This window comes from Rhagoletis zephyria, unplaced genomic scaffold (assembly GCF_001687245.7).
Source record: "Rhagoletis zephyria isolate East Lansing unplaced genomic scaffold, Rhagoletis_zephyria_1.1 Rzeph_scaffold_06136, whole genome shotgun sequence".
Classification (NCBI taxonomy): Eukaryota; Metazoa; Arthropoda; class Insecta; order Diptera; family Tephritidae; genus Rhagoletis; species Rhagoletis zephyria.
This window is the reverse complement of record NW_016163219.1, coordinates 1-26,912: the sequence shown is the minus strand read 5'-3', so window position 1 is coordinate 26,912 and position 26,912 is coordinate 1. Positions and strand designations below refer to the sequence as shown.

General features: G+C 36.8%; 2 protein-coding genes across 2 annotated transcripts; one reads left to right on the top strand and one right to left on the bottom strand.

Moving 5' to 3' along the window:
• The first annotated feature begins 16,248 nt into the window (after positions 1 to 16,248).
• On the top strand, positions 16,249 to 18,093 carry Ir56d (Ionotropic receptor 56d). The gene has a single exon (XM_017628686.1). It carries the CDS (start codon positions 16,249 to 16,251, stop codon positions 18,091 to 18,093), a length of 1,845 nt encoding a protein of 614 aa, XP_017484175.1.
• A 1,771-nt stretch (positions 18,094 to 19,864) lies between these two features.
• Positions 19,865 to 21,736, bottom strand: LOC108372888 (uncharacterized). The gene has a single exon (XM_017628685.1). The coding sequence runs from the start codon at positions 21,734 to 21,736 to the stop codon at positions 19,865 to 19,867; it is 1,872 nt and encodes a 623-aa protein (XP_017484174.1).
• Between the last annotated feature and the right edge of the window lie 5,176 nt (positions 21,737 to 26,912).

Sequence of the window (26,912 nt, the reverse complement as noted above, 5' to 3'; positions counted from 1 at the left end):
AAAGGCAAACGCGAAGTATAAGCCAAACAATATACATACTAACTTACATACATACTACATAAAAACGATTACATACTTTATAAATACATATGTACATGTAATACTAAATATCCGTAAAATATGGCTTGAGTAGCAACCTGCCTGTGTTTGGTAAATTTTTACACTACTCAATGAAACCCCCCATTACTCGTACACTTTGTAATGACGTATAGATGTGTGCATACATACTTTGTATTAATGCATTTGAAAGCATTTATCGATGGTAGGCCAACGATGTAAGAAATGTTTGCTGTCCACCAAATTCGGATGTCCATGACATGGAATACATATCTAACAAGCGAATATCAATATTTGTATAACACCGTATAAGAAAATATAAGAAAATGCCACCAGTTTTTCACACACTAAACCATTTGTAGCTCAGTTATTTGTTAGGCTATTTTAAGTTTAAATATAAATTAAGTGGGACAGAAGCTTGGAAGTCTTAAAAAATTTAACGCTTAAAAGATTAAAGTAAAAACTAAAAAAAATGTTGGCAAATACTTTAAAACTTTACCTCTCTACAAATCGCCACGGTGTATTTCCAAATCAAGGTTATTTGAGTCGCAGGATACAGTAGCACACCTAGACATTGCAGATCCGAAGAATTGGTTAGGTTGAGTGCCCTCGAAGACAACTCCCCGGACAAAGATGGCATAGTAGTTAATTTGGCAACTTGCGGAGTACTGCTGGACAGATGAGCCTGTATTCGGCGCAGCGAGCGCTGGGCAAAACCCCGACATGCATAGTTACAAGCTGGATAGGCGCCTGTTTTCGATTCTTACAGGTGACCGAACACTGTTCTTTAGGAAACAATGCGATGTCTCATGGTATCGTCATGAACCCCAACTGCCGACTTTCGCTAGACTAAGGTTTAAACACCTTGGCTCGTATTTCATCAACACTACCGAGGAACTCTCTGGAGTGCTTGCGGATCTTTATTTTGAGCGTTTCTCCTAACTCGGGTCGATTTCCTGTGCCTACCATTCCAGTAATTCTATTATGCACTTACTTATCTTGCACGAATGGATGAAGGTATTCCGGTGAAAATATTCTTCGATTCCCATGGGTGGGCAACGAGAGTTAATGCGCCACAGAGTAAAATGAAAAGAGTGTGTACAGAAAAGCTCGTCTACACTTGATGAGAGCTCAAAGTGGTGAGTTGTTTCGTCTCGGACCCAAGCCGACAAGCGGTTGCAGTTTTATTAAAGAAAAATACGAATATGTGCCTAAATAGGGGTAGCTTTATAATTTATTTCAAACCGTTCTCTTGCATTTAAACTTCTATAGAAAATTTTCTAGGTATCTGCTAAAATTAAACATAAAAAACTGAACTAAACATTATTCAAACCGAAGCGGTACCAATTTAACTTGCTTGAAATAGCTCATATGCGATCAGACGTCATCGAAAGAATTCACATAAACTGTTACGTTGTGTAATTTTTAAGAACTAAGTTTTCATAAAAAATCTCCTTCTATTGGAAAAAATGCAATAATGCGGAGAATACTTAGCACTTAAATAGTTATCTTATTGGCAGAATTTTAAAATAATTACTTGTTCTGCATACTAACCTAGCTCAAAACAATAACTTAGTTCATTTCCTCCGATAATAATAAGTTATATATTTGTTGATATGACTTTANCGACATGAAATACATATCTAACAAGCGAATGTCAATATTTGTATAGCACCGTATAAGAAAATATAAAAAAATTCCACCACCTTTTCACACACTAAACCATTTGTAGCTTAGTTATTTTTTAGGCTATTTTAAGTTGAAATATAGATTAAGTGGGACAGAAGCTTGGAAGTCTTACAAAATTTAACGCTTAAAAGATTAAAGTAAAAACTAAAAAAAAATGTTGGCAAAAATTTCCGAAATACATTTTCTTAGTATTTCTTTTAGTCATACCTTGAAGAGAAAAGTTTATTTTAGGTGAAATTAAGTGCCCAGTACATATTTTAAGATTCAATGGAAATGAGATGATTTTTGGAAATAGAAGTCAGCAGCCGATCGCCTACGCACCAGTGTTTTAAGGATTATAATGATAAATATCGACTCTGATAGCCAAGCGGCAATCAGAACGCTAGGATTGCTCATAATATGATCAAAATTTTAAAAAATAAAACTTTGCCTCTCTACAAATCGCCACGGTGTATTTCCAAATCAAGGTTATTTGAGTCGCAGATACAGTAACAGCCCTAGACATTGCAGAGCCGAAGAATTGGTTAGGTACAGTGCCCTCGAAGACAACTCCCCGGACAGAGATGGCATAGTAGTTAATTTGGCAACTTGCGGAGTACTGCTGGACAGATGAGCCTGCATTCGGCGCAACGAGCGCTGGGCAAAAACCCTGACATGCATAGTTACAAGCTGGATAGGCGCCTGTTTTCGATTCTTACAGGTGGCCGAACACTGTTCTTTAGGAAACAATGCGATGTCTCTTGGTATCGTCACGAACCCCAACTGCCGACTTTCGCTAGACTAAGGTTTAAACACCTCGGCTCGTATTTCATCAACACTACCGAAGAACTCTATGGAGTGCTTGCGGATCTTTATTTTGAGTGTTTCTCCTAACTCGGGCCGATTTCCTGTGCCTACCATTCCAGTAATTATATTATACACTTACTTATCTTGCACGAATGGATGAAGGTATTCCGGTGGAAATATTCTTCGATTCCCATGGGTGGGCAACAAGAGTTAATGCGCCACAGAGTAAAATGAAAAGAGTGTGTACGGAAAAGCTTCTCTACACTTGATGTGAGCTCAAAGTGGTGAGTTGTTTCGTCTCGGACCCATGCCGACAAGCGGTTGCAGTTTTATTAAAGAAAAATACGAATTTGTGCCTAAATAGGGGTAGCTTTATAGTTTATTTCAAACCGTTCTCTTGCATTTAAACTTCTATAGAAAATTTTCTAGGTACCTGCTAAAATTAAACATAAAAAACTGAACTAAAAATTATTCAAACCGAAGCCATACCAACTTAACTTGCTTGAAATAGCTCATATGCGATCAGACGTCATCGAAAGAATTCACATAAACTGTTACGCTGTGTAATTTTTAAGAACTAAGTTTTCATACAAAATCTCCTTCTATTGGAAAAAATGGCAGAATTTTAAAATAATTACTTGTTCTGCATACTAACCCAGCTCAAAACAATAACTTCGTTCATTTCCTCCGATAATAATAAGTTATATATTTGTTGATATGACTTTAACTATTGGTATTAAGTTAAAAAATTTTAATGCCAATAACTTTTAAAAACACTGGCGGCTCACCCACTGTGCGAAATCTAAAATAACTATGCCACTTCTGAATTATGCGAACCAGTGTTATATGGACAAATAGGTATTTATTACCAGAAAAAGTCATCCGAGGCATTACATACATAGCTATCCAGCTCCATGGCATCTGATGACTTGAAGCTATCATCTAGTGAAAATGTTACTATCAAACCACACACTTTTGCAAAGTTTACTAATCGTCTCACGCTAATTTCCTACGAACACTGCCAAATGCCTCCTCAATTACCAACTACGAATGAGAGAGCATTTTACGAATGAGTTATGTTGTGAAAAGATGTGTTAAGGTTTAGTGGTTCTAGTAAATTAATTTGAAGTTAACGGCCTTTAGGCTTTATAAGTTAGAAGGCAATATAATCGCATTTTAGCTCAAAGAAAAGTCTTTTTCATAATACTCTAAGCCCAATTTAGGACACACCCGTCCATTTTTTTATTAGACTTATATCCTCTGTAAAACTGCAGTTTCACTCAGTTGAGCGACGATTGGAGATGTACTGGTTTGCGTTGGTTAATTTTTTCCCCTTGTCAAATCTAGTTTGAAGGAAAGCCGTGGCCGGTGTTGAGCAATCTTTAGTCTTATTTCAAGTTCAAAAAAAAGTTAGATATGTATTTGNTTGTGCAATCTTTAGTCTTATTTCAAGTTCAAAAAAAAGTTAGATATGTATTTGCAATTTAGTTGGTGGACTCAATGCAATGATTTAGCTCTAGGCGAGTTTAAATGTGATTACAGTAATCCGATATAGCTTGTTTTTTTGCTTATTGGATGCAAAATATAAAGTTAAAAGAATAAAACAAAGGGGCGTATTCACAGTCAAAATAAAGTTGACATTAGTGTTAGTTGCAGCTTTTTGACGAAATCTTCAATAGTGTATCAATAAAAAAAAGCTGAAACTAACTGCAGGATAGACTTTTTGCGACTATGAATATGCCGTATACCCACAGACATACAAAAAACTTATCTTAAACAGAATGCTGACTGCANTATAAAAAAAAAGCTGAAACTAACTGCAGAATAGACTTTTTGCGACTATGAATATGCCATATACCCACAGACATACAAAAAACTTATCTTAAACAGAATGCTGACTGCAATATACCACCAAACTATATACATACATATGATATATCTAACCCTAAAACAGGAACATTTCACAAATATTCTGAATATAAAGAGACAAACGAGATAAAACTCAAAAAACAAAAAAACTAAACTACCTAGTCATACGTGTTTGCAAAACCAAAATCTACAGCCATTGAATGTCTATTTTCTAATTTCTATGCTCTCTATGGTACCCTAAATATACAAACTACAAAAAAATTAAAACATACAAAATAAAAAAATGGAAGTATAATAAATTAAATTAATGAAAAACAAAAAACAAATAAATATTAAAGATAAGCGTATGGGTGGATTTGCTCTAAGAAAACACGAATGCATTAAGCGTTAACTTGCAATGTATAGCGAAACTGCGCCTAAAAATATGTGGTAGAAAATCGCGCGCAGTGCATAAACTCGTTGGAGTTGGAGTACAGTGTTAGGCGCAATTTTCCATAAATCTTGCTAGAAAAATTATATTTGACATAAAAAAATTGGGCGCGAATATAGTTATATAAATTAAGTTTTGTAAAAAACATATAGTATAGTAAATACATTCATTTAAGTTTGAAATTTTTTTTTATTCCAATTAAGCATTAGCATGTTTCAATGCTTTGGATGTGATGTTAGCAAAAACTCTAATGAAACTTATACTTAATTATGAATAAAAAAAAAATAGCAGAAAATAACAAATTAATTTTATCCAATTTAAGAAAATAAATTAACAACAAATAGCCAAATTTATAATTAAAAGAGTAAATAATAAATATGTAGTAGAAAAACATAATTCTGCACAATAAGCGACGAAATCTCCCAAAGTAGCAGTGTTTGAAAGCGAAACAAAAGAAATGATGTGTTGTTAAGAATATTTAATTGCAAAACTGGAAATAAAACCGAAAATATGTGCAAGAACAATTTAAAAATTGCGTATTAGTATGAGCAATAAAATTGTCACATTTCATTTAAAATTTAACAAAAAAGGAAAATATTAACTTCGACACCAAACCCAGTTAAATAGTATACTCGTATTTCGAAGCAGCAGTACTATGTAAATGCAAGTGAGCAAATTAGAAAAAGAACAACACAAAAAGCACAAACGAAATTGCAAAAACACAAATTTACTGAGTAAATATTTTGCGTCAATTTACTAACAATGAAACGAAAATTGAAACGAAATTGCAAAAGGCAGAAAAAATACAAAAAATATATGAAATGTAAACTTTAAACTAACTGTAAGCAGTGCGCAACAAAAATGAAGGGGAACGCAAAGAACCAACAAAAAAAAATATTAAATAGTAAATGTTAATTAAAAATGCAGATGAGATGCAGGTCTTAAACTTTATTATAATTATATTATTAAATTTATTATTGATTACTTGTGTACAAGTGCTTATTAACTGATGAATAAAAATTACATAAAATGGAATAAAAATAAACTATTGAAACATAAATTATACATGATTATATATATATAAATAATTCTAAATATTATACCAACCACAAATAATAAGACAGAATAAATTAAAGTTACAAACAAATAATAGAAACCAAATGAGAAAAAGCTATTTAAATAAATAGAGATTATACGTGAAAAAAAAATAAATAAATAAGTGTGTTTTCTTTGAGTATACACAAATTAAAGTTGTCTGAGATCTTCGAAATTCATAGCAGCATTCGATATAATCTCATCTCATTTCTTTCTTTTTTTGTGATTGGAAAGGTGTTGAATGCTGCCATAAGGCCACTTCCGAACTATGAACTTCGGCAATCAATGTCTTTCTGATCTGTGTAAAATAGGCAACGCGCTACACAGAGAAGTTAAGGCGGCAGGCTTAGAAGTAACTTTAATAAGAGTAATTCTAAGAATATCTTTTGGTGGCGTCTTAATCTCAGACCAAATTTTTGGCCACACAACAATCCTTAGTTGCAGCTTGAAGGTTAGGCTTTTCAAATCCAATGTGCCCTCGACACTGCTGTATTTTAATAACCAGGCGCCTCAGTTTTCGTAAGAAGATGTCTTAGAATACTATTCCGAAGTGTTTGGCCTAAAAGAATACCCAATAAGGACTTACTCAGGGGTTCCAATCTTGACATCTAGATTCGGCACACTAAAATGGAAGTTAATAGGCCACACGCAAAGAAGGCCTTGCAATGGAATCGCCAAATCGAATGACGCAGACCTCCCAGTCGATCGAGAGACGAAACAATGAAAATCGATTGCACCAGAAAAACCAGACGTCGTGCAGACGTAGTATGTGTCCTATGTCCTGCTTGGGATTAAAGGCAACGTAGCAGAAAAAAATATAGCGCATCTGCTTTGGTGTCTCTAAATTTTGATTTTTTCCCCCTCATTTAACCAATTAGTTCTCATTCAATTCGAAAGTAATTGGCAATCCAAATTCTGCTTGATCTGATACCTGGTTAACGGCATAATTACATTCAGAGAAATCGACCGATTCAAAGGAATATGGTTGGTCATCAATTGCTGTTCCTTTCAATGCAATTTAGTGTAAGATTGATAACCGCATGCCCAATCGGTTGAAAAATGGCCAGCCGACAAACACCGAATTACTAGTTTCACTTGTAAATCCCTTTTGCTATTTCTTCCTGTTGCAGGCCTATTCGGTGTTGGTTACAGCAATTTTTTAAACGGTAAGTAAAATTCTCATTTCAGGTTTATTAATAAAATTTTAAACTTTGCCCGTTACAAAATATTCTGTAGGTAGGTTGTCGCGGTCGTCTATAAGACACACTTAGGCTCAGGGCCCATTGTGATGCCGCATGTTGGGCCAGCAACTCCCAATCCCTTCTAAAACCATTTTGAACTTTGAACGAATTTTAGAAGATCCCTGATTTCGACGCATCTAAGGTCCTCCAAGTTGTCGAAGAATTGCCTACCGAGAGTGGAGAGTCTTCGTCTAGATAGAGCAGAGCATTGGCACAACAGGTGCAGAATCGTTTCCTCCTCTTCTTCATCTTGAGAACTTCTACAGAAGTCATGTGAGCGTAGGCCAAGTCGATAGGCGTGCTTGCCAATTAGGCAGTGTCCTGTTATGACGGATACTAATAATCTAATATTGGACTTATTTAGACTCAGTAGTAGGCCAGTGCGTTTGGCGCTGAGCACCGGCCATAATTGTTTGGCAGTTTTGCAGGTGATTTCGTCCTGCCACCTTTCGTTCGCTACTTTAGTGAGCCTCTCGGAGATAAGTAGCTTACAAGTTTGCAAGGGTATTCCTATTTCGTCATTTATATCCTCAAAAGGAAGTTTCGTGCCAAGTCGCGCCAGTTCGTCGGCCTTACAATTCCCCTCTATGCCGCAGTGTCCCGGAACCCATATTACCTTTGGGCGAAATGACTCAGCCATCTCGTTAAGAGATGCGCGGCATTTCATGGCTACCATGGAGGTTGTCGACTGTTTCGTGAGGGACTTTATTGCCGCCTGGCTGTCAGTGAAGATATAGATATCAACTTGGGGTATCATATCACACTTTACCAGTTTCGTTCAGCCTGAAAAACGCTACAGTGGTCCGGCAGACGAAAGCTGAGGGAGATTCCCAGGTGATGGGAATATACACCTCCTCCAACCCTTCCCTCGAGCTTTGAGCCATCTGTGTATACATGGATGGACTCTCCACTACTTACAACGTCATGCTTCCACTCTCTGCTAAAAGAAAAGAGAACACTTTTTTTGGCGCTAATATTCATATTGATAAACGAAACTGCTTGTTGTGTACATATTTTTAATGTTTTATTTTGGTAAATTCGAATACCGCAAGCGGTATACGGTAGACAAATTTCGAACTCTGTCCCTCAATGGAGCAAATCTTAGATTGTCAAAAAATAAAAAGTTTTTGTGGGTTATTCTCGACTCTAGTTTACAACCGCAGATAATACATTGGATTTATACGGCGGTAGTTATACCTTTTCTCACCTATGCCGCGCTGGTATGGTGGGAGACGAAAGACACCAAATCCCATCTACTCAACCTGCAAGTTGTGCAAGATGTATGTGGGGCGGTTTACTCAACGTCCCAGGCGGCGCAAGAGAAACTCTTGCCCATTCCACCCAACGACCCCTACATTAAAATTTGCGTTTAGCAGGCTGCGAACAACTTGCAAGCCACAATCCTCGACAGAGTCGGGGTGGAGTAAATAGGCTGTGACTATCAGGTCGCGAAAACTGACTTTGGAGCAAAATTTGTATCTCCATTTTCCCGGCAGAACGGACAGGGAATTTGATATTGCTCTCAGCGATGACGAAATACACTCTAAGTTCACTGCAAAGCAGGTGAGCACGATCGGCCTATGTAGCTTCATCTAAACTTGCAAGTCAAGATGCCATCAAAGCCTTAGAGTACAACTCCACAGGCGTTACACGCTTTTCACACTTTCAGTTACACAATTCATCTATTGCTGAAAGCCTGAAAACCGTGGAATACCCGAAAAGTTTTTTGTGGAGTTGTACTCTTAGGGTCGGCAACCACTAACTACAGCAACATATCGAGTCCTAATCGCCAAAATAACGTAAGCGAAATTTTTTTCAAAATTTGCTTTTTGATGCAGAAATGCATCTAGATGCTCTTGGAGTATTTCTGCATGAAAAAGAAAATTTTGAAAAAAAATGTCGCAGTAGGTGGAAAAATCTGCCCACCTGCATGCTATCGCGCTCCCTGTGGGCCGCGACGAAGAACTAAGGCTTTCAAAGCCAAACGTTAGGCTTCTCTCAGGAATACTAACGGGACACCAATGGCCACATGGCCGCCAGGTTCGGAGCCCAGTATAACGATTTCTGCAGAAGTTTCAGATATGCTCCTCGCCTGAAATCCGTCCAGCACTTCCTCTGCGAGTGCCGAGCACTCCGAGGAAAACGCCTCAAATTTGTTGTGGGCCATTTCTTCGAGAACATGGATATCTTCGGGAAAGCTCCACTGGAAGGATTGCGTACGTGGCATATGCGTATCATTTTCCATGTTAAAGTTTTTTTTTGTCTTTCGCAAAGCAAACTTAAAATGAAAATATGAAATACTTAAAGTGGGAAATGGCTTGTTCTAGAAAAACGTTATACGTAAATATCCGTAATATAGTGTTACTACAGTACTGTTGAAAAGTGACAGAAAGGTAACAAATAATACAATACAGACGCTGGTTATTTGATCGTCTGCGTAACAGCCTTTGGCCAAAGAGTGTTAATAAAGAGAAAAATGAGAGTTATGCTGAACATTCGCCTGAATGCAAGAGTTAAGTTGCACGACTCGGGCAAATATGTATACGATTCTATGAAATGTCTACATATGTATATATGTATGTATATCTAAGATTTGTTATTTTAATCTGACATGTTGTCATTCACTTTTATTTAAGGAAGGAACATTGATAAGGTAATTGTACCATAGCAAAAACAACAAGCTGGGAGTGTTTTCTACCCGAAAATGTTAAAAAAGGTAAACCAAATTAGACATTTTTGAGTAAAATGCAAACAAAAATTACAATTCAGAGAGTAAATGCACGAAAAAAGTAAAACTCCTCAGCTGCTACTACCTTTGGTATCATCGTTTTTGCATTCTGAATATAAAAAAAAAAAACTTTCCTTTAGTGGTGGTTTAGGACATCGTAGCGAACAAAAATCCTGAACGCGCAAAATTGAATTCATAATTAAGATCAAAAGTAGATGGACAAAACATTAATAAATTTTTGTCAAATATACATATTATAAGTTTTCGATTCGCCACTTTTCTGCTCGCTATGTTTGATTTCCGCCTCGCTTAGCGAAAAAATGTTGCATGTGAAAGCAACAACATAGTTAGCTAGCAAGGATAGACGATAGCGAGTTTGGTTGTACCTCATTAAGTTCGTTCGTTTCGCTACTCGCTAACTGTTGGCGAATCGATGACGGCTTATATATATTTAATCGATAACTGCTCACTTTGTTAAATTAATTACCCCTCAACACTTTTTCAAACATAATTAACTAATTTTATATCACAGCTTAAAAGGCAAGGTATTAAATTTTTTTTCTTTATGTTCATAATTCGGCGACACTGATCTGCATATATTTGTTCTAATCAGCTTTGTAAATTGCTGTGACCACAACTGTTCTCAATGAAATACATGCAGATTTGCATTCGAAAATAGCATGCAATTAGATTTAATATAATCGTACTATGCTAAAGTATGTACCTATTATTGCTATGGGGTGGTTCGAAAAGTTACACGGTGTTGAAGGTATCAGAAGAAAATTTAGGTGCATTCAATATAAGTTGCCTTCAACGATACATTGCTTGTGCTTACGTTGACCATTCGTACTTAATTTTTTTAAGGGCAATCCTGTTTATCAATATGTCCTTTGACTTTAATTATTTTTCTAAAAATCTTTTTCGTCCTTTATTTCAAAAATAGATCTCTGAAAGTTTTTCTTTTGATATGATATCGTGCATCTATGAATTTCATATATCGCGAGCCCAAAGTGAAAAGTTGCTAAGTGTCCTGTTTCTGAAAAATTATGTTTTGATAAAAAAAGGAAGAACAATTAAAAATAAAAGCATCTATTTTATTGCTACCCATTTCTATTCGGTGATACTCAAATAGTCCACAATAGCCACGGAAGCTGTTATAAGTGCCAAATAATACAAAAACCTTTCATCAAGTTCAGCTTGGAATATGCGAATTTTTGGAAAAGTGCGAATGAAATTAAATCAAATTTTAGTATGGAAAATGTTCCTCATACGCCATGTAGGAGTATGCATGAATGCTGCCATGTACGATAACGCGTATGAGTAATATTATTTTCTGCTTCTATTTATTTCATACAAAATATTATTGCAGATTTTCATTTGACCATTCACAACTGGTTTCATTATACTTTATATTTCATCGTTAGTAACTTGATTTCTTAGCAAAAGTACAGGTTTTAATACAAATTTACAAAATTACAAAAGATTTGTAATTTTTTTTATTTTTTCCTTGTTAAGGTTTGAATTTTTTTTCATAAAATTGAATTGGAAAAACGGCATACAAATCCATAATCTATAATTTTTGTGTCATTTCAAAACTTGAGAAGACAAAAGTAGCATAATCTAGCTAAAAATAGTATATAGAATTTTAATGTCAAAATTTAGCTTCTCGCTAGGATAGCTACGATTTTTTCCTAGCAGCATTTCTGCAAGTCTGGTATGTATTTATCGCTAGAAGGACCGAGAGAGTTTCAGAAGCTCTTTGCGGGGCGGAAGGCAAGACACCCTTCCATTTTTATTGCATTTATTATATGTACGCTATAATTTTGTGTATTTTCTTTTTTATTTAAAACATGAGTTTTATTATAGAAACTAGTCAGACTTTAAGAAAAAATTATTACTGTACGATGAAGCTATCTTTGGTGTGGGTAATAGCGTCGAGTCTATCCGGAAAAGCTTCACATGATGCACAAATGGCTTAAAGTCCCAGAGGCACCCCCTTCGGTTGAGAGAACTCTGAAACTATTCGGATACATTTTGTTTTTGAACGTACATATGTATTTTTGTCTAGAAGAAAATAATGGGCCTTGCGTCAGATATTTACAGCTGATGCGCCATATGTGGCTGTAGGCGCCTCTTTTCCCCTACCCTTTTCTTAATATTACTACTAATAATAATAATAGATTAGCGCTTAAACTTAATATGTTAGTGTTTTACGGAGCTCCTCCTCCGATTGGTCGCGTGCGCCTTGGTGTTGTCACTCATGGCAGAAATACACACAGAGGTTTATCATTGCCTGAAGAGGGGCGACCGGTATTAGAAAAAAAACCTTTTTCTTTTCTTGTTTTTGGTGTTAGTCGGAACCTGGGCCTGAACCTAGGCCCTGCAGAACGGTAGCGGGTTAGCGGTAAACTAACATTTTTTTCCGGCATTTAGGATTTAATACTGCAATCATCAACTGCGTCCGGTGGAGTATAGTCAAAGCCAAAGCGCTGCTCTACACATACTCACACGCATAATAAGAAAGTTAAAGAAGAGCAATATACCCTATTTTCCGTTTAAAATTTCATATTTTTTTTACAAAGTCACCACTCCAGCAGCATACTTTTTCATTCACCTCTCTTGCTATTAGTGATACAGTGTTATCGTAGATACTTCAAAAAAATGTGCACTTGCACCACTACTCTAAATATATATGTATGTACATAGTACTCTCCTATTGCAACCTTAACCACTTCAATACATTCCCTTTGCTATTTAAATATTATTGACAAAGTGTGTGTCGAACATCTGTGACTTTCTCATGTCGAATAACTAGCGATGAAAAGCAAAATTGTGTCGCACGACCGCTCCAAACCCTCAACCAAACGCCAACTTCTCAAAGCTGTTACCATTTTCAGCAATAAATTCCTACGAAAATTCATCAGTTAGCATTTCATGTTTGCATTTGTGTGCATTCGTGCGCGTTTTTTTCGTATCCCTGTCATGAAACCGTGAAATCAGGCAGTAAACAGACTTGTAGACGAACTAGTAGAACCTAACTAGTTCATCAACTGGCATGAACTGATGCGGACGCTAACCAGTTGAGCAATTTCGAAAAAGCAATAATGACAAGGTCAGTGTAAGCATTGCCGATGTGTATTCTTTATACATACATACATATAAAAATTCAAATGAAAGAAATCACAATAAAAAATTAAATCAAATAAAATAAAAAATCCGTGCCCAAGGACTCGAGCCGCAAATACCTAAAATGGCAAGCAGCGCGAACAAAATTAAACACGTATTTCTTTAACTAACCCCGTCAATTTGTATGACGCTACTATTTACTATTTCTAAAAATAGGCGGACTAAGTAGTTGAGCTGAAAAGTTAACTAGCAGTACACTCCTATATACTTGACGTTTTCTGGGTTATTTTCCTTATATTTAATATGGTGATTTTTTCAAATTAAAGTACAGTTCTTTCTCTAAAAAAAAATAAACAGTAGTTTCAAACATTGTAGAAAACTAAAAAAATCAGAAAAATTTTGAAATTTTTTCTTAAATTTTATTTTTTTATTCATATTTTGTAGCGCATTCCATTTTAGTATAATAAAATTTTAATAACATATGTAACTGCGATTGTGACAATCTGTTCCATATAAAAAGTGCGGGCATTCGTCATATGCAAAAAATTGCAGAAGAGTGTTAAAAATTTTTTTCAAAAATCAGCAATAACTTATACATAGCTACGTACTTCAAGGGAGCACTTTACTGTACTAAAATTTATTGGATACAAAACTGTATACTCAAAAAAGTTCTAAAAGTTCAGAGAAAAAAGTTTGATGAAAATTTTATGAATTGTGTATTCTAGTTCACAACTACATAGTAGCTTTTACTGCAGGGATATGAGTACATTAGACACATCCACGCACACATACTATGTATGCCAACACATTTGCGAATGCATAAACAAGTCGTGCATACTTTTAGTGTTCGATAACAATAAAAACCAGTTTATCATTGATTATATTCATTTGTTTTTATTGTACTATACATATGTAGTCGAGTGAAAGCAATGAAGCATTTTATTATCCACTTGGTTGGCATTACATGAGCCACAAGGAAAATCATTTTTCATTTTCGCAATAGGCATAAAAATTCCCTTAGCTCATAAAACCAGAAAATGTAAACTACCTTACACCAAATTGTTCGCAAACGAGAGAAAAAGGTGACGCTATAATTCTCGTGTGTAGACACTAGTACAGTGGTTCATAAAAACACTCTTTTTGGAAATTCATAAACGCTACATCAGAATATTGTTATTTGTGATAAAAAAAAGAGACACGTATTTTTTTTTTTATTTTGAAAATAAAATTTTTTTGAGGTCGCGCTGGTCAGTTTTTTTAAAAACGCTGATGTTCTCAATTCTTTTTATTTTCTTGACGTGTTAAAATGCAGCTAAAAATGTGGTTTTTAGATATAATTACTGCGTTATTATCGGGGAACATACTTTACTCAGTTAGAATTGGCCTAGTGCCCGAAATGTGCTCTCGAAATGAGACTAGTAAAATTAAAACGTTGATACTGATCGATTTACGCGTTGTCATGGGTTGGAACTTGTTATCAGAGGGTTTCTCGGATTGCTAATTAGGAATCTGTAGTCGAATGCAACTCAAAACAGGGGCCTTAAAGTATGTTGTTCAGGACGACGGAATCGATGTCCCAACTCCCGACTATCAAATATGTCTAAAAAACCACAAAGCTGCTAAAGTTGACGGGATGCCGGGTCGCCAATTCTTGTTCTATGAAATGGTGAAGTGAAAATGAAAAATTCAATACCAGTGAAAATTTAATTTGTTCACTTTATCATTTCGTAAAGAAATTCCCGAGCATTAAGGACTTTTCCAATAAGATCTAGCAAGTAATTATTTAGTAAATTATTGTAAGTTTAAGACAATGACATTCTGTCATGTGATGTTATTTTGGAATCAAAACATATTAGAGGTCGCTCAAAGCTCTTAAAGCAGGGATGGAACATTACAGTTATTGTTAAACACTGTCATTGAAAGATTCACTATGAAGCAAATGTTCTATAACTAACTAATACATTTCAATCGATTTCTTTTTTCGCCGGGAATCAAACGTGAAAATAAATCCTTCTTTGTAATTTTTATGCGAAACCAAAACTTTTTTTATGATTTTTATTATATGAATCCAAAATAACAATTGTTTTTCATTTTTATAAATAATCGCAAATAAGAGTATTTTTTTTTTGTTATTTTTATTGAGCTTTGCACCACGATTGTTTATTAGGAAAAATTGAAAAAACAACAAAGTCGAAGCGGTAGAAGTTATAGCAGCTATTTCGGAGATTTCTGAACTAAATTTAGTAGCCGTTAAGAAATCAAATTCAACTTAATCCACCAGGCAATTGAAATAAGTCTCACAATGGACGACACAAGAGATCTACTTTATTCTAAACTATATTTTTGAGGTTTGCCACCTGTTTGAAAAGTCGATTTTAAACCCAAAAGACGAAGACAATGTGAAGACCAGCGGTTGACACCTACCCCCAAGATAATTTATATGGGCCTTTTTAAGTGAAGCCATTCTAAAAGTCATACCTAAGAAAGGGTGAAAAAAATGCTTGCCTACATGGCTTCTAGAAGGTCTCTTTCTATTTATAATTTACGCGAATGTGTAAATTTTATTATTTAGCATTAAAAATGAATTTAAATATGCATTTTAGAATGCAAAACACGTATTTGATAAAACCCGTAAATAAATACATTAAGGAATTATTATTTTTATGAATTAAAGTAGCAGCTCTATAAGAACTCGTCCAAAAGCCCTTCTAAAATACCTCCTGCAAAAGCCATTATCCATACACACACACTCCATAAAAAAGAAAAAGAAAAAAGGAATGTAGAGTGGAATGTCTATTGACTGTCGAGAAGACCTTTAGGAAGAGCTTTTAGTACCTCCAAGAAATGCAACATACCTAGTAAATTTATACAATACTACCGATAGTTTATTTTTATTCAACTATCGATAATTTTTTAGCTCTAAACGATGTTATCATGTTGTTGATGTTTTCCTTAAAATACGCAGAACTGAACCTTTTTCTTTTTTTTTTATAAAATGCATGGCCCTTTATGTGAGTCAATAGCATTTTAAGTGCCTAATTGCGCCATAAATCTGTTTTCTGACTGCAGCGGTTTGATGTATTCATACAGTTTAGCAATTTAAATTAAAGCTTGTAGAAACTGCTGCCGTCACTTTTAGCCATTTAAATAAGCGTGTATGCCTTAAAATCGGAGTAATTTCGCGAAAACTTCAATTCGGTAAACCGATCTTGGAAAAAACCCAAATAATGACTCACAAATCCAAAACAAACTCTTCGCTGTTCCAAACGTTCATGAGTGCCGAATCAAATCAACGTACAAGCGTCCGTATGCCGCAGCAATTGAGTAGCGGGTTTGTTATCGAAATACTGTGCGCACTTTTCAAAGTGTATCAATTTAAAAACGTCATTATTTATGTAAGTGAAAGATTAAATCTGAACACTGAGTGGTCTATGGAATTCTTTGCTGAATTTTTCGCGGCTTTTCCATTGATACCAAATATAATTATGGCCTGCAGTAATGAAACTAATACAATCGCTTCCATCATGAATGTTCTGATCAGTCCTTCACTCAGTTTGGTATTCACGACCGGACCAGATGATGCGGTAATGGCACTGACAGCTGAAAGCATGAAACGCATACGCAAATTGAAAACTATTTTTATACTACTTCCCACCTTGGACTCGGATGCCATTTATGAGTCCACTGACAGTTACATGCACTTTTGGCAGATAATAAATAATACATATACCTGGGTTTGGCATAAGCAGTTTCTCAACACCATTTTGTTAACCATACGCGATCATGTCTATATACTCGATCCATATCCGACTTTGGAAATTATTAACAAAACTGACAATTGGCATACGGAAGACTTCTTTGTCAATTACTACCACAACTTCAAAGGTTATGTATTGGATACTATGATTCGTTACGATCTACCGCGTATATTCGATCGCCGCTATGAGCAGGATAAACTGACATTCAGTGGCACCTCCGCTAAACTATTCACATCCTTTGTGAAATCCATTAATGCCACTTTAATTGATTCCACGGTGCCAAGCTCACCGCATGAACCAGCTGGGATGAGTCAAATGATTGAACTCATCGCAAATAGAACCACCGAATTAAGTCCTCACTCTTTTACAGCACTTTTCGCTGTTGCCCATGTGGGCATGAGCTATCCAATTGGTATCAATGACTGGTGCATTATGGTGCCCTTTTACAATCGCTCGCCAGAACATCTTTACTTACTACGCAGTTTTCAATATTCCACCTGGTTGTTGTTGCTCTTCGCCGTCATCTATATATCCATCACGCTGTGGTTGTGCGCGCCCGAGCGTCCTAGGGAATACAGCAAGGCGCTATTACAGTCGATTTGTTCAATGCTCTACATCGCTCCTGCATCAGCGTTCAACACACGCAACCCGCGTATGTGTTTTCTTTTCTGCTGCCTCTACGTCATCGGTTTTCTCACCTCCAATTGGTATAGCACAAAGATCGCTAGCTACCTCATGACTTCATTACCTTCACCACAGCTCGATACGGTAGACGATGTGATTCGTGCTGATTTACGAATAAAAGTTTTTGACTACGAATACGTACGCCTCGAGCACATGCCGGCGCAATATCCACCGCGATTTCTACAACAACTCGACATCGTTGATAAGTACTTTATGGATCATCATCGCGATAAGCTGAATACCAGTTTTGGTTATAGCATACAATCTGATCGCTGGGAGTTTCTCAAACTGCAACAGCAATTTCTGCGATATCCACTCTTTCGGCGTTCGAGCATTTGTATTGGTCCGTTTCATCATGTCTTTCCTTTGTATATCGATTCACATCTGAGCACACCTCTAAAACATTTCATCATGCGTGCTACGCAATCGGGTTTTCTAAACTATTGGCAAAAATCGGCCTTCGCTGATGCGGTTCGTTTGAAATTGGCTAAAATCATATTGGTACATGAGGATCCGATCCCATTGACTTTGGGGTTTCTTCTGCCAATTTGGTATGTGTGGGGTTTGGGACTCACAATCGCGGTAATGATTTTCATCTGTGAATTGTACATGGCTAGAAGCCGGAGATGAGAATGGACCAATGTGATATAGATTTTTTTTATTTTCCTTTCGGCAACATCGTTTAAGCTGGATGAGAATTTGCTGATCGTATTATCCGGTATTCTTACCTTAAACCATATACTCTTGGTCACCATACCTGTTAGCTCGACTTGCGATTGATTGCATTTTGTACTTTCAATCCCATGTGCTACAGACTAACTTTCAGAGCTTACCTGATAGGATTTTACTATTCAAATTGTCTAGGTTTTTCTTCCCATTCTTCCCGCATACCAAACGATGCTTTACCATTCTTCCTCCTCTTATACTGGCGAGAGGTTGTGATGGTTTAAAGACTGTAAACTAATATATACTTTTAAGCCGTAACATAGTCTTGCAGTCTACCATTTTTGGGCCATGGTAAAGTTGATCAGCTTCGGCTGAACACTTAAATTAATGGTGATTTCGTTTTTACCAAAAAATTTCGCCTTTTGATTGCCGCTGACGCTTTTGGTGTTCGATTCTAAATTATAGGCAAAGGGCGAGAAAATTTTGTGTACGTTTCTTAAAATTTCACACTCTGGTAATGCAAAAAAAGTACATTCTATGCCCTGTGAAGCTTTGTCAGGGGAGATGGTTGCCCTGAAAACCGGATGGTTGTTTAAAACAACAATATTATGAAATGCGTGAGATAGACAAAGACAAGAAGGCAAAAACATGCCTTTTTACAGGGTTGAGTGTAACATCAAATACATTTTGTACCGGGGTGGGGCAACATTTTTTTGGAGAAACGAAATCACCATAAGAAACCGTCAAGCGCTTGTCGAAGACATCGTCATGAGACTTCTTGATTTTTCCATAGAGCGGTATGCGGAAATATGATTTAATCACGGCAAAAAATTCGTTCATCAGTGTGAACGACAGTACTCAGTATACTCCGCAACGACACAACCCGTTCTTATTTGTCATTTATTAACGGAACGGTAAAGTCAGCCTTTTTTGTCGAAGGCATGTTAAATATTTTCAATGACAAGAGCTATATGTGCGTGTCCACAAAGGCTCCCTTTTTCTGGTGTGACCTAAGGCTCGCGGTAGGGTTTCTCGCATTACGAAGAGGCGACGAACGTGAACGCAAAGAGTAGGAATTAAGAATTGTTTAAAAATGCTAACTGTATACGCAGAAGCCCCATTGCCAACATGAGTCCTTACAAGTCACATAAAAGCTGATTTCCTTTTCGTATACTTAGGCACATGAACATCACACTGAGTCTCCCTGGATCGTAAAAATAACTTTTATTGCATCTGACGAAGAAGATTTCGGCGCATACTTATATGATTTTCTTGCGCTAACTGCTCTCTGAATTGAAGGGGGAAATGGAAATTTAAGTTTGTCTTGATGATGTTGTCATTTTAAAGATTCTGAAACCTAATTAGATATCATTTCGTTTTCAACGTCAATTATTAAGTTTGGTTTGCTCTCTTGCGAGGTTTTAAAACTTTTGGCTACTGTCTATAAAGCCGCGCCACAAGAGCTGCATAGAAAGAGTTCTCAATGCGATTCTACTAAACATTGCGGTATTTCCTACAGGTATTCAATACTTAGAAATAAAAAATCTTTGCGGTATTATTTGTAGATCATCGAACAGCCTTTATTTCATTACAAGTTCCAAGTTTTAGTATTTTGAAGAAAAATAGAGACCACTAAGCTAAGCCATATGAGTAAATATGTATTTGAAATCTGTAAAATTTCAATTACATTAACTTTGGTTACTAATCCTTAAAAATGGCGCAATAATTTAAAGCTTCATGGTTTCTTAAAATCAAAACGTTTATTCCATTCTGCTTGATCGTTCAACTTCTCTTCACTGGTTTTCTCTAAAAATATTTCACTCCGGCACGGATTCCGTACTTCTATCAGAAACACACAAAACGCTATGCTCAATCCAACAATCAATAAAATCCAAGCCGCGTAGAAAGTATACAAGTTCAAAGCTCTGATAGGCAGCACATTGTTTACCAGCTTTACATAGCCAGCATTCAAGGCATCATTGAAATCCGAGGTCAGCCAGTAAACATCCAAACCAGCCATTTGTACGTCCAAAATGAAACGCGTTAGAGGTTTTTCCAAATGTGAGTCCAAACGCATGGGAAAGCTTATACATGGACTACCCAAGCAAATTTTCGAAAACCGGTTGATGGGTTTATTGGCATATTGCTCTTGTAAAGAGAGAAAAATCCAGCGCTCCTTGGTAACCGGATAGGCATACGAATTATTGAAATTCAACAGATGCGCCATTTGTACGCTCGAGTTCGCACCTATTATCAGCTTCTGCACCTTAGACGCGAGTTCGGGTGGCAATAGTCCCAACATCATTTTTATCTCATGGAATTTCATTAAGATAGGCAACTGCGCCTCGATCAATGACTCGAAAGTATCCAATTGCTCACCAACGAGTATGGTGGTATAGAAACTGCTGAGCAGATTATTGTACCAGCTGGTTAGTAGAAACCCGAAAAGCGCCAGCTGCAAGTAGATCAGGAAATAACGCAGCGAGGGTTGTTGACTTTGATATGTATGCGGCAGAAAGAACACATGTGCTATGCCCTCGAGAAATGTGCGCGACAGCTTTGTGAGGAGTGGAGCCTCGCTGGGCACACAAGGACTGGTCCACATAAGAGCAATTGCGATAAAGGCCACTGCGGTGCATATGACAAGCCAACTGCCCAATTTGAGTGGACGTAACGGGTATAGACAACGCGGAATCTCATTCTGCACTGGCACAATAAGACAACATTCGAACTTAAAGATCGGATAGCTCATGATGCCTTGTTGCTCACCAATGCTCGTGTAGGGATGCATTGAGATCTCCAGCTCCTGCTTCTCGAGTTTTTGCCTGATGATACTCATATTAACACTGCTCGTAATATCATGTACCGCATTAGGATTGCTGATACGCAGCGTAATATTCATGCGACGGAGGAAGTTCACAAATATGTGATAGGCAAAACCGCGTATGTTCGTTGTGTTTTCTCGCTGATTGTGCACAAAAAAGATGCGTGGCAGATCATTCTCGGCAGGCGTTGAGATTGTGTAGCCCTGCAGATCAGTGGGTGCAGGCGGAAAAATATTTTCGCTCCGATTGTATACACGAAACACTTGCATCCGTGGAAAGGGCGAGTAACGGTAAATGGTGTTGTTGTAGAGCAGTATGGCGTGCAGAAATTGTAGCTGCCAGAGTTTGGCGAAAACCGCCACTGGTTCAAGCTGTGCACTGGTGGTCACCACGATGACTTTTGTTTGTCGTAGTTTACGCAAACGCAGATCAACCACGCGCCAAATGCGATCGGTAGGCGTGTCACATAACACAACGCTCAAGGCATCATTTTTAATATGGTTGCGTAATGTATTACCTGGTGGTTTCGAATGATCATCAGCTGTAAAGATGTAACGCGCAGCCAAGAGACGCCTATCCAAGCTGGCAGCTATAGTGTTAAATAAAGCGCCCTTTTCGTCGTTTCCGCCTATAAAAATCGGTACGTTCGAAATGTTGTGATGACGTAGTGTGCGCAGTAAAACCTCGTCGAAAGTCAGTGTATGCGAGGTTGTGTTTGAGGTGGTGCTGGCGCGAAACAGCAGCGTGTTAAAAAATCCGAGTATCAACGTCGACACCAACATCCTGCAGGACCACTAACGGCAACTAAAAACAGAAATTGGTTTTTATACTGAACTGCTGGATTTTGTGTCCCATTTCCGGTTACATGTCTATCATACATACATATGTATATGTGATTGTTGGAAGCTTATTAATAAAATTAAGTTGATTTGTTGCAATTAAATGTTACCAATCAGCGCTAAACTTATTTAGTAATTTTCATATAGTGGATGCTAATAAAGTTAATTTGTCGTTGGCGAACATTCCTAAAGCCTTTTACTAACTGTCAACACCAATAAGTAGTTTCCGATTTACGTGCCCATACTACGACATCACTTAACTTAACACATGAGACTGCATTTAAATTTGAAATATGTAGTAGAAAGGCGGAAATTTACTTAGTGGCCATGAAAAGCCGTAAGACAACTCATGAAATTGGATGTGTAAACATCATCTTGATTGGCAAAGCATTAGGCGATTCAGTTACACACATAACTAAGTGGGTCAGGTTAGAAATTAAGCATCAATTTCATTTCATTTTGTCGTTGTAGACACGTCGTTTTCGCAACCACTTCGGAAATAGTTCAGAACTCTTTCAGGATCATTTCGTTACTAGCTATGAACTACCGCGAATGACGCCGAACTGGCCCAAAATTAGTCTGGGATGGTTTTGATGAAGTCGTGAACTTGTCCCGAAATGGTCCCGTGCGAGACAATTTGAAACTTTTTATTGCCCCTCATGAGCCCTTGCAGATAGAGATAGAACGAGATCAGCCCCCGAGATTATTAATAAGATCTAGGCTTGTTTCTCTCTGAAAAGAGGGTGAAGTGCGTACTTATGGTAGGTCTTGTGAAGCAGACAGGTCCGCATCATAAGTTCTTGTTTGATTCCATTCAAGTAAGGTAGATTGTGTAAGTTTCACGTACGCTTTTGAACGTCAATAGTCAAGTTAAATAGTTAGGTTCCTAAATACCAAATACCCCACCTTGAAAGAAAATTAAAGATTCTCTAACCAGCCGTTGAGGTGGAGAAGGTAATAACAGCTGCAGAAATGCACCGCTCGGCAAAATTTTTTGCAAGAGCGTGCAATTGCTGACGTATACAGAAGACATCGACATCATTGATAACAAAAATCGCGAAGTCTGTTTTGCCTTCCCCAAGTTGGATAAGGAAGCAAAGTGATTGGGTCTGGTGGTCAACGAGGACGAGACGAAGTATCTTCTATTCCAACAAACAGACAGTTAAAATTTCAAGAAAGTAGAGAATTTCGCAGAATCACTCATACCAACAAGTGCTACTTTGGACTGAGTAGGCTATTCAGGAGTAAAGTCCTGTCTAGATGTACGAAAACCACACTCTATAAGTCACTCATCATGCCTGTGCTGATATAAGGAGCAGAATCATATACAATAACATCCGATGAGATGGCTCTTGGAGAATTCGACAGAAGATTTTGCGGAAGCTTTAGCCACGGCGCATACTGCAGACGATAAAAAATTAGCTGTATGAGCTTCAAAACGACATGGACGATTTAAAATACAGCGGCTCCCCAGGCTTGTCCATGTCATTCGGATGGACACCGAAGCTCCAGATCGGAACCCGGTGGTGGTTGCAAACGAAGAGGGAAGTCCGCTCTGCGATGGAAAGACCAAGTGGAGAAGGACTTGGCTTTACTTTGCCTGCTCTGTTGAACTCGCCCACAATCGCTTAGGCGATTACAGCGCCAAGTAAGAAGAAGAAGAAAAAGAAGGTATGCAATGCGACCAGGAAATCCTTATGGACCAGGTTAATAAGCTTGTCATATATTTTGCTACTGTATCCTACTTATCAGTAGCTTTTTTGCCTACCGCAGCCCAGGGGATTGGTTCCTGTCCTGTTCTCCACTATCTCTCTCTTCTCTCAGAAGCTCTTCTGTGAAGATGTGACGTCCTACCGTAAAGAAGAACTTGGAGCCTGTCGGTGTTATTTCTGCCGCCTTTCTAGCAAGGATATTTGTCTCTTCACCACGTTATATGCCATTGTGACCCGGAACCCCGAGGATGAAGAAACTATTGATTGTTCCAAATAACAGGACATATCTGGGGGTATTCGTGGCATTTGTATCGTAGCAGCTTGTCTTATTCCCAAATTCTACTTTCTAGTTTCTTTCGAAGCTAATGATTCTTGCTCTAGATGTCGCCATATCGAGGTGTTTCTTCAATGTGGTGTACAAGTACATATTCTTCTTCAAATATCTCACATCCTCAACAACGCCGAAATCTGTACCATCGAGAGCTATAGTTATCATTCCCGGTTGTGTTCTTCTTGCCTTGTGTACTTGCCGTGTACGCGTGTTCTCTACAGTAAAGTGGGCTAACTTTCATACTGTCAGAGAATTTGCGCCATCGCCTTCAGTACAAAAGAAGTTAAGCTCTTTGGTCTGAAGGATTAGGCTGAGGAGTAATCCTTTTTACATATCTTTTTTACCTGTAGGCTAGGGCTAGGCTATAGCGAATAATTTCCATCCATTGCTGGGGACTTGTATCGATCAAATCAGCCCAACGCCCACTCGATCCTGGCACACGAGAAAATACTCCTTGCAAAGCCCCAATCAGATGGCGTTGGTTTAAATATTCGGCCAGTTCCCTCAACAGCCTGGTTAGATGATTCCGGAAAATGTGCAGAGAGTAGAACGCGTGCTCTTTCTAATTCGCTGCCTATGTAAGTTAGTGCTACAAAAACATCGATGTTTGAAGCTATTGATTTTTCGATGTATCGATACTATTGAGTTTTCTTGGGATTTATAACTTTTTAAAGTTGAAATCCTGATCAATCACTGTAGTTTTTTAACAAATTAGATCTATTATTTTAAAGTTATTCAAGGAATTTAAATGAATTCATTTAATAATTAAATAAAAATTAAAAATTAAAAATTAATGGACAAATATTCATAAGGCAACAACACAATAGTAATAATTAGACATCGGAATTCTATGAAATTGCATATTTTTGTTTAGCATCCAAGAGATCCTGCACCAAGACAGAAATTCGTTGCATTTAAAATGATGAAGATTTATGCCCATGCATATTTGTATATATTTTGCATATTCGCATATTTTTTGCATATCTGCATATATTTTGCATATTCTTGTATATTTTTCATAAGAGTATTTTTTATAATGATTGAAATTTCACCCGTTTCCTGTTGACCTATTAATTTGAAAGTTCTGATTACAATCCAATCACGCTCATTCAGTATCATGGCAAGTATGAACAACTAAATTGTGGATCCAAGATGACCGCCGCCACGAAATGAGAGATTACATATTTTTTCACAACCCTCTCAATATGGATACCAAATGTGATATAAATGCCTTAATTTAAGTTACATTTGAATTTTTAAACAGGTGGCCACGCTTATAAATTTAGTTATAAATGAAACCTTTTTAAAGCCATTTCGATTGATACTCATATTTATAATAATTTAGTTAACTTACTGAACAATTTGAATTGAACTTAATTTTTAAAGCGGTGGCTTAAGCCTCTTCGAACTCTTCAAAAATAATCTTAATATTTAGCCTAAAGATTTCTCAGCACTCTTTCGTTTGACACCCATATTTTTATATTTTATATAATATAAGCATAATTTAATAAAATTCTACTTTTTAAACAAATGGCAACTCCCTTTAAAATGTTTTCAAACTACAACCTTCTTAAGCGTCTTTCATCTGACACCCATATCTATTTTGATACACATTTTAGCCCTACTTATTTCCATAAATTCGAACTAAATTTGATTTTTTAAACAGGTGGCAACCCTCCTGCATGTAGTTGGCAAGTAAATCCTTTTCAAAACCATTTCGTGTGATACCCATATTGTAATAATTTATTTCCCCTAATTGAATTTAATTGTTTAATAGGTGGCAACCCTTTACATTTGCTAACCTAGATATTTATGAACTTTCTCCTCGCCGAGACAATCAGAGCGCGAAACCATAGAGTTTATTGGTGACAAACTTTAAGCTACTTTCTTTTATATTACATACATNATATTTTATATAATATAAGCATAATTTAATAAAATTCTACTTTTTAAACAAATGGCAACTCCCTTTAAAATGTTTTCAAACTATAACCTTCTTAAGCGTCTTTCATCTGACACCCATATCCATTGTGATACTCATTTTAGCCCTACTTATTTCCATAAATTCAAACTGAATTTGAACAGGTGGCAACCCTCCTGCATGTAGTTGGCAAGTAAAGCCTCTTCAAAACCATTTCGTGTGATACCCATATTGTAATAATTTATTTCCCTTTACATTTGCTAACCTAGATATTTATGAACTTTCTCCTCGCCGAGACAATCAGAGCGCGAAACCATAGAGTTTATTGGTGACAAACTTTAAGCTACTTTCTTTTATATTACATACATGTGAACACACATTCATATATATATAGAATAGATGTAGTCCACAACATACTAAAAATTAATAGATGTACTAAATAAACAAGGGGGTTTAAGCTGGATTTGTATATAAAATGACTATGCAGGAACTTGTTTTGATTTAATACAAAAGCCTGTTAACATAAGTATTGATTGCATATTATTTGCATATCTTTTGCATATATTTTCTGCATATTTTCTGCATATACAAATTTCATAGAATTCCGATTATTACTAATAATACATCGATGTTTAAACAAAAAAATAAAAATATCGATACTATCGATGCTCCGATTTTATTTCAGCGCTAATGTAAGTGCCGTCCGGCAGCTTAATTGCTGGTTGGGTCTCTATCCGTCCTTGGCTAGGCCGTTTGAAGTCTTGCCTCTACAGTAGTGGATGCTATGTACTCGGAAAAGTTTTTAAATCTTTCTCTCTTCGCTTTTCTTATGTGTATATTATATTAAGTTAAGCTGGCTGCGTAGATCTCCCAGCACACAGTATCTTAACTGTACTGAATTGCATTTGCACGCTTTTCCTGAGTGCTGAGAGGCTGCGAGACGACCACGGTGCTTTCGAGCAGGAATAATAGTATACCATATTGCGCTAGTCGGGCAGCAAAGACGATTTCCGTTGAAATTGTGTACACCAATACCAAATCTTGACTTAGAAATTCTGTAGTGTAGAAATAATCAATGTTATATCTTCTGGCTCCGGAACCAGTAATATGGCCAGATTATCCGATGAAAACTATTTAGTGAGCACTGCAGAAATG

What these genes read in the sequence shown, in the direction of transcription:
- Ir56d (XM_017628686.1), top strand. Translation starts at nt 16,249, where the DNA reads ATGACTCACAAATCCAAAACAAACTCTTCGCTGTTCCAAACGTTCATG.
- LOC108372888 (XM_017628685.1), bottom strand. Translation starts at nt 21,736, where the DNA reads ATGTTGGTGTCGACGTTGATACTCGGATTTTTTAACACGCTGCTGTTT.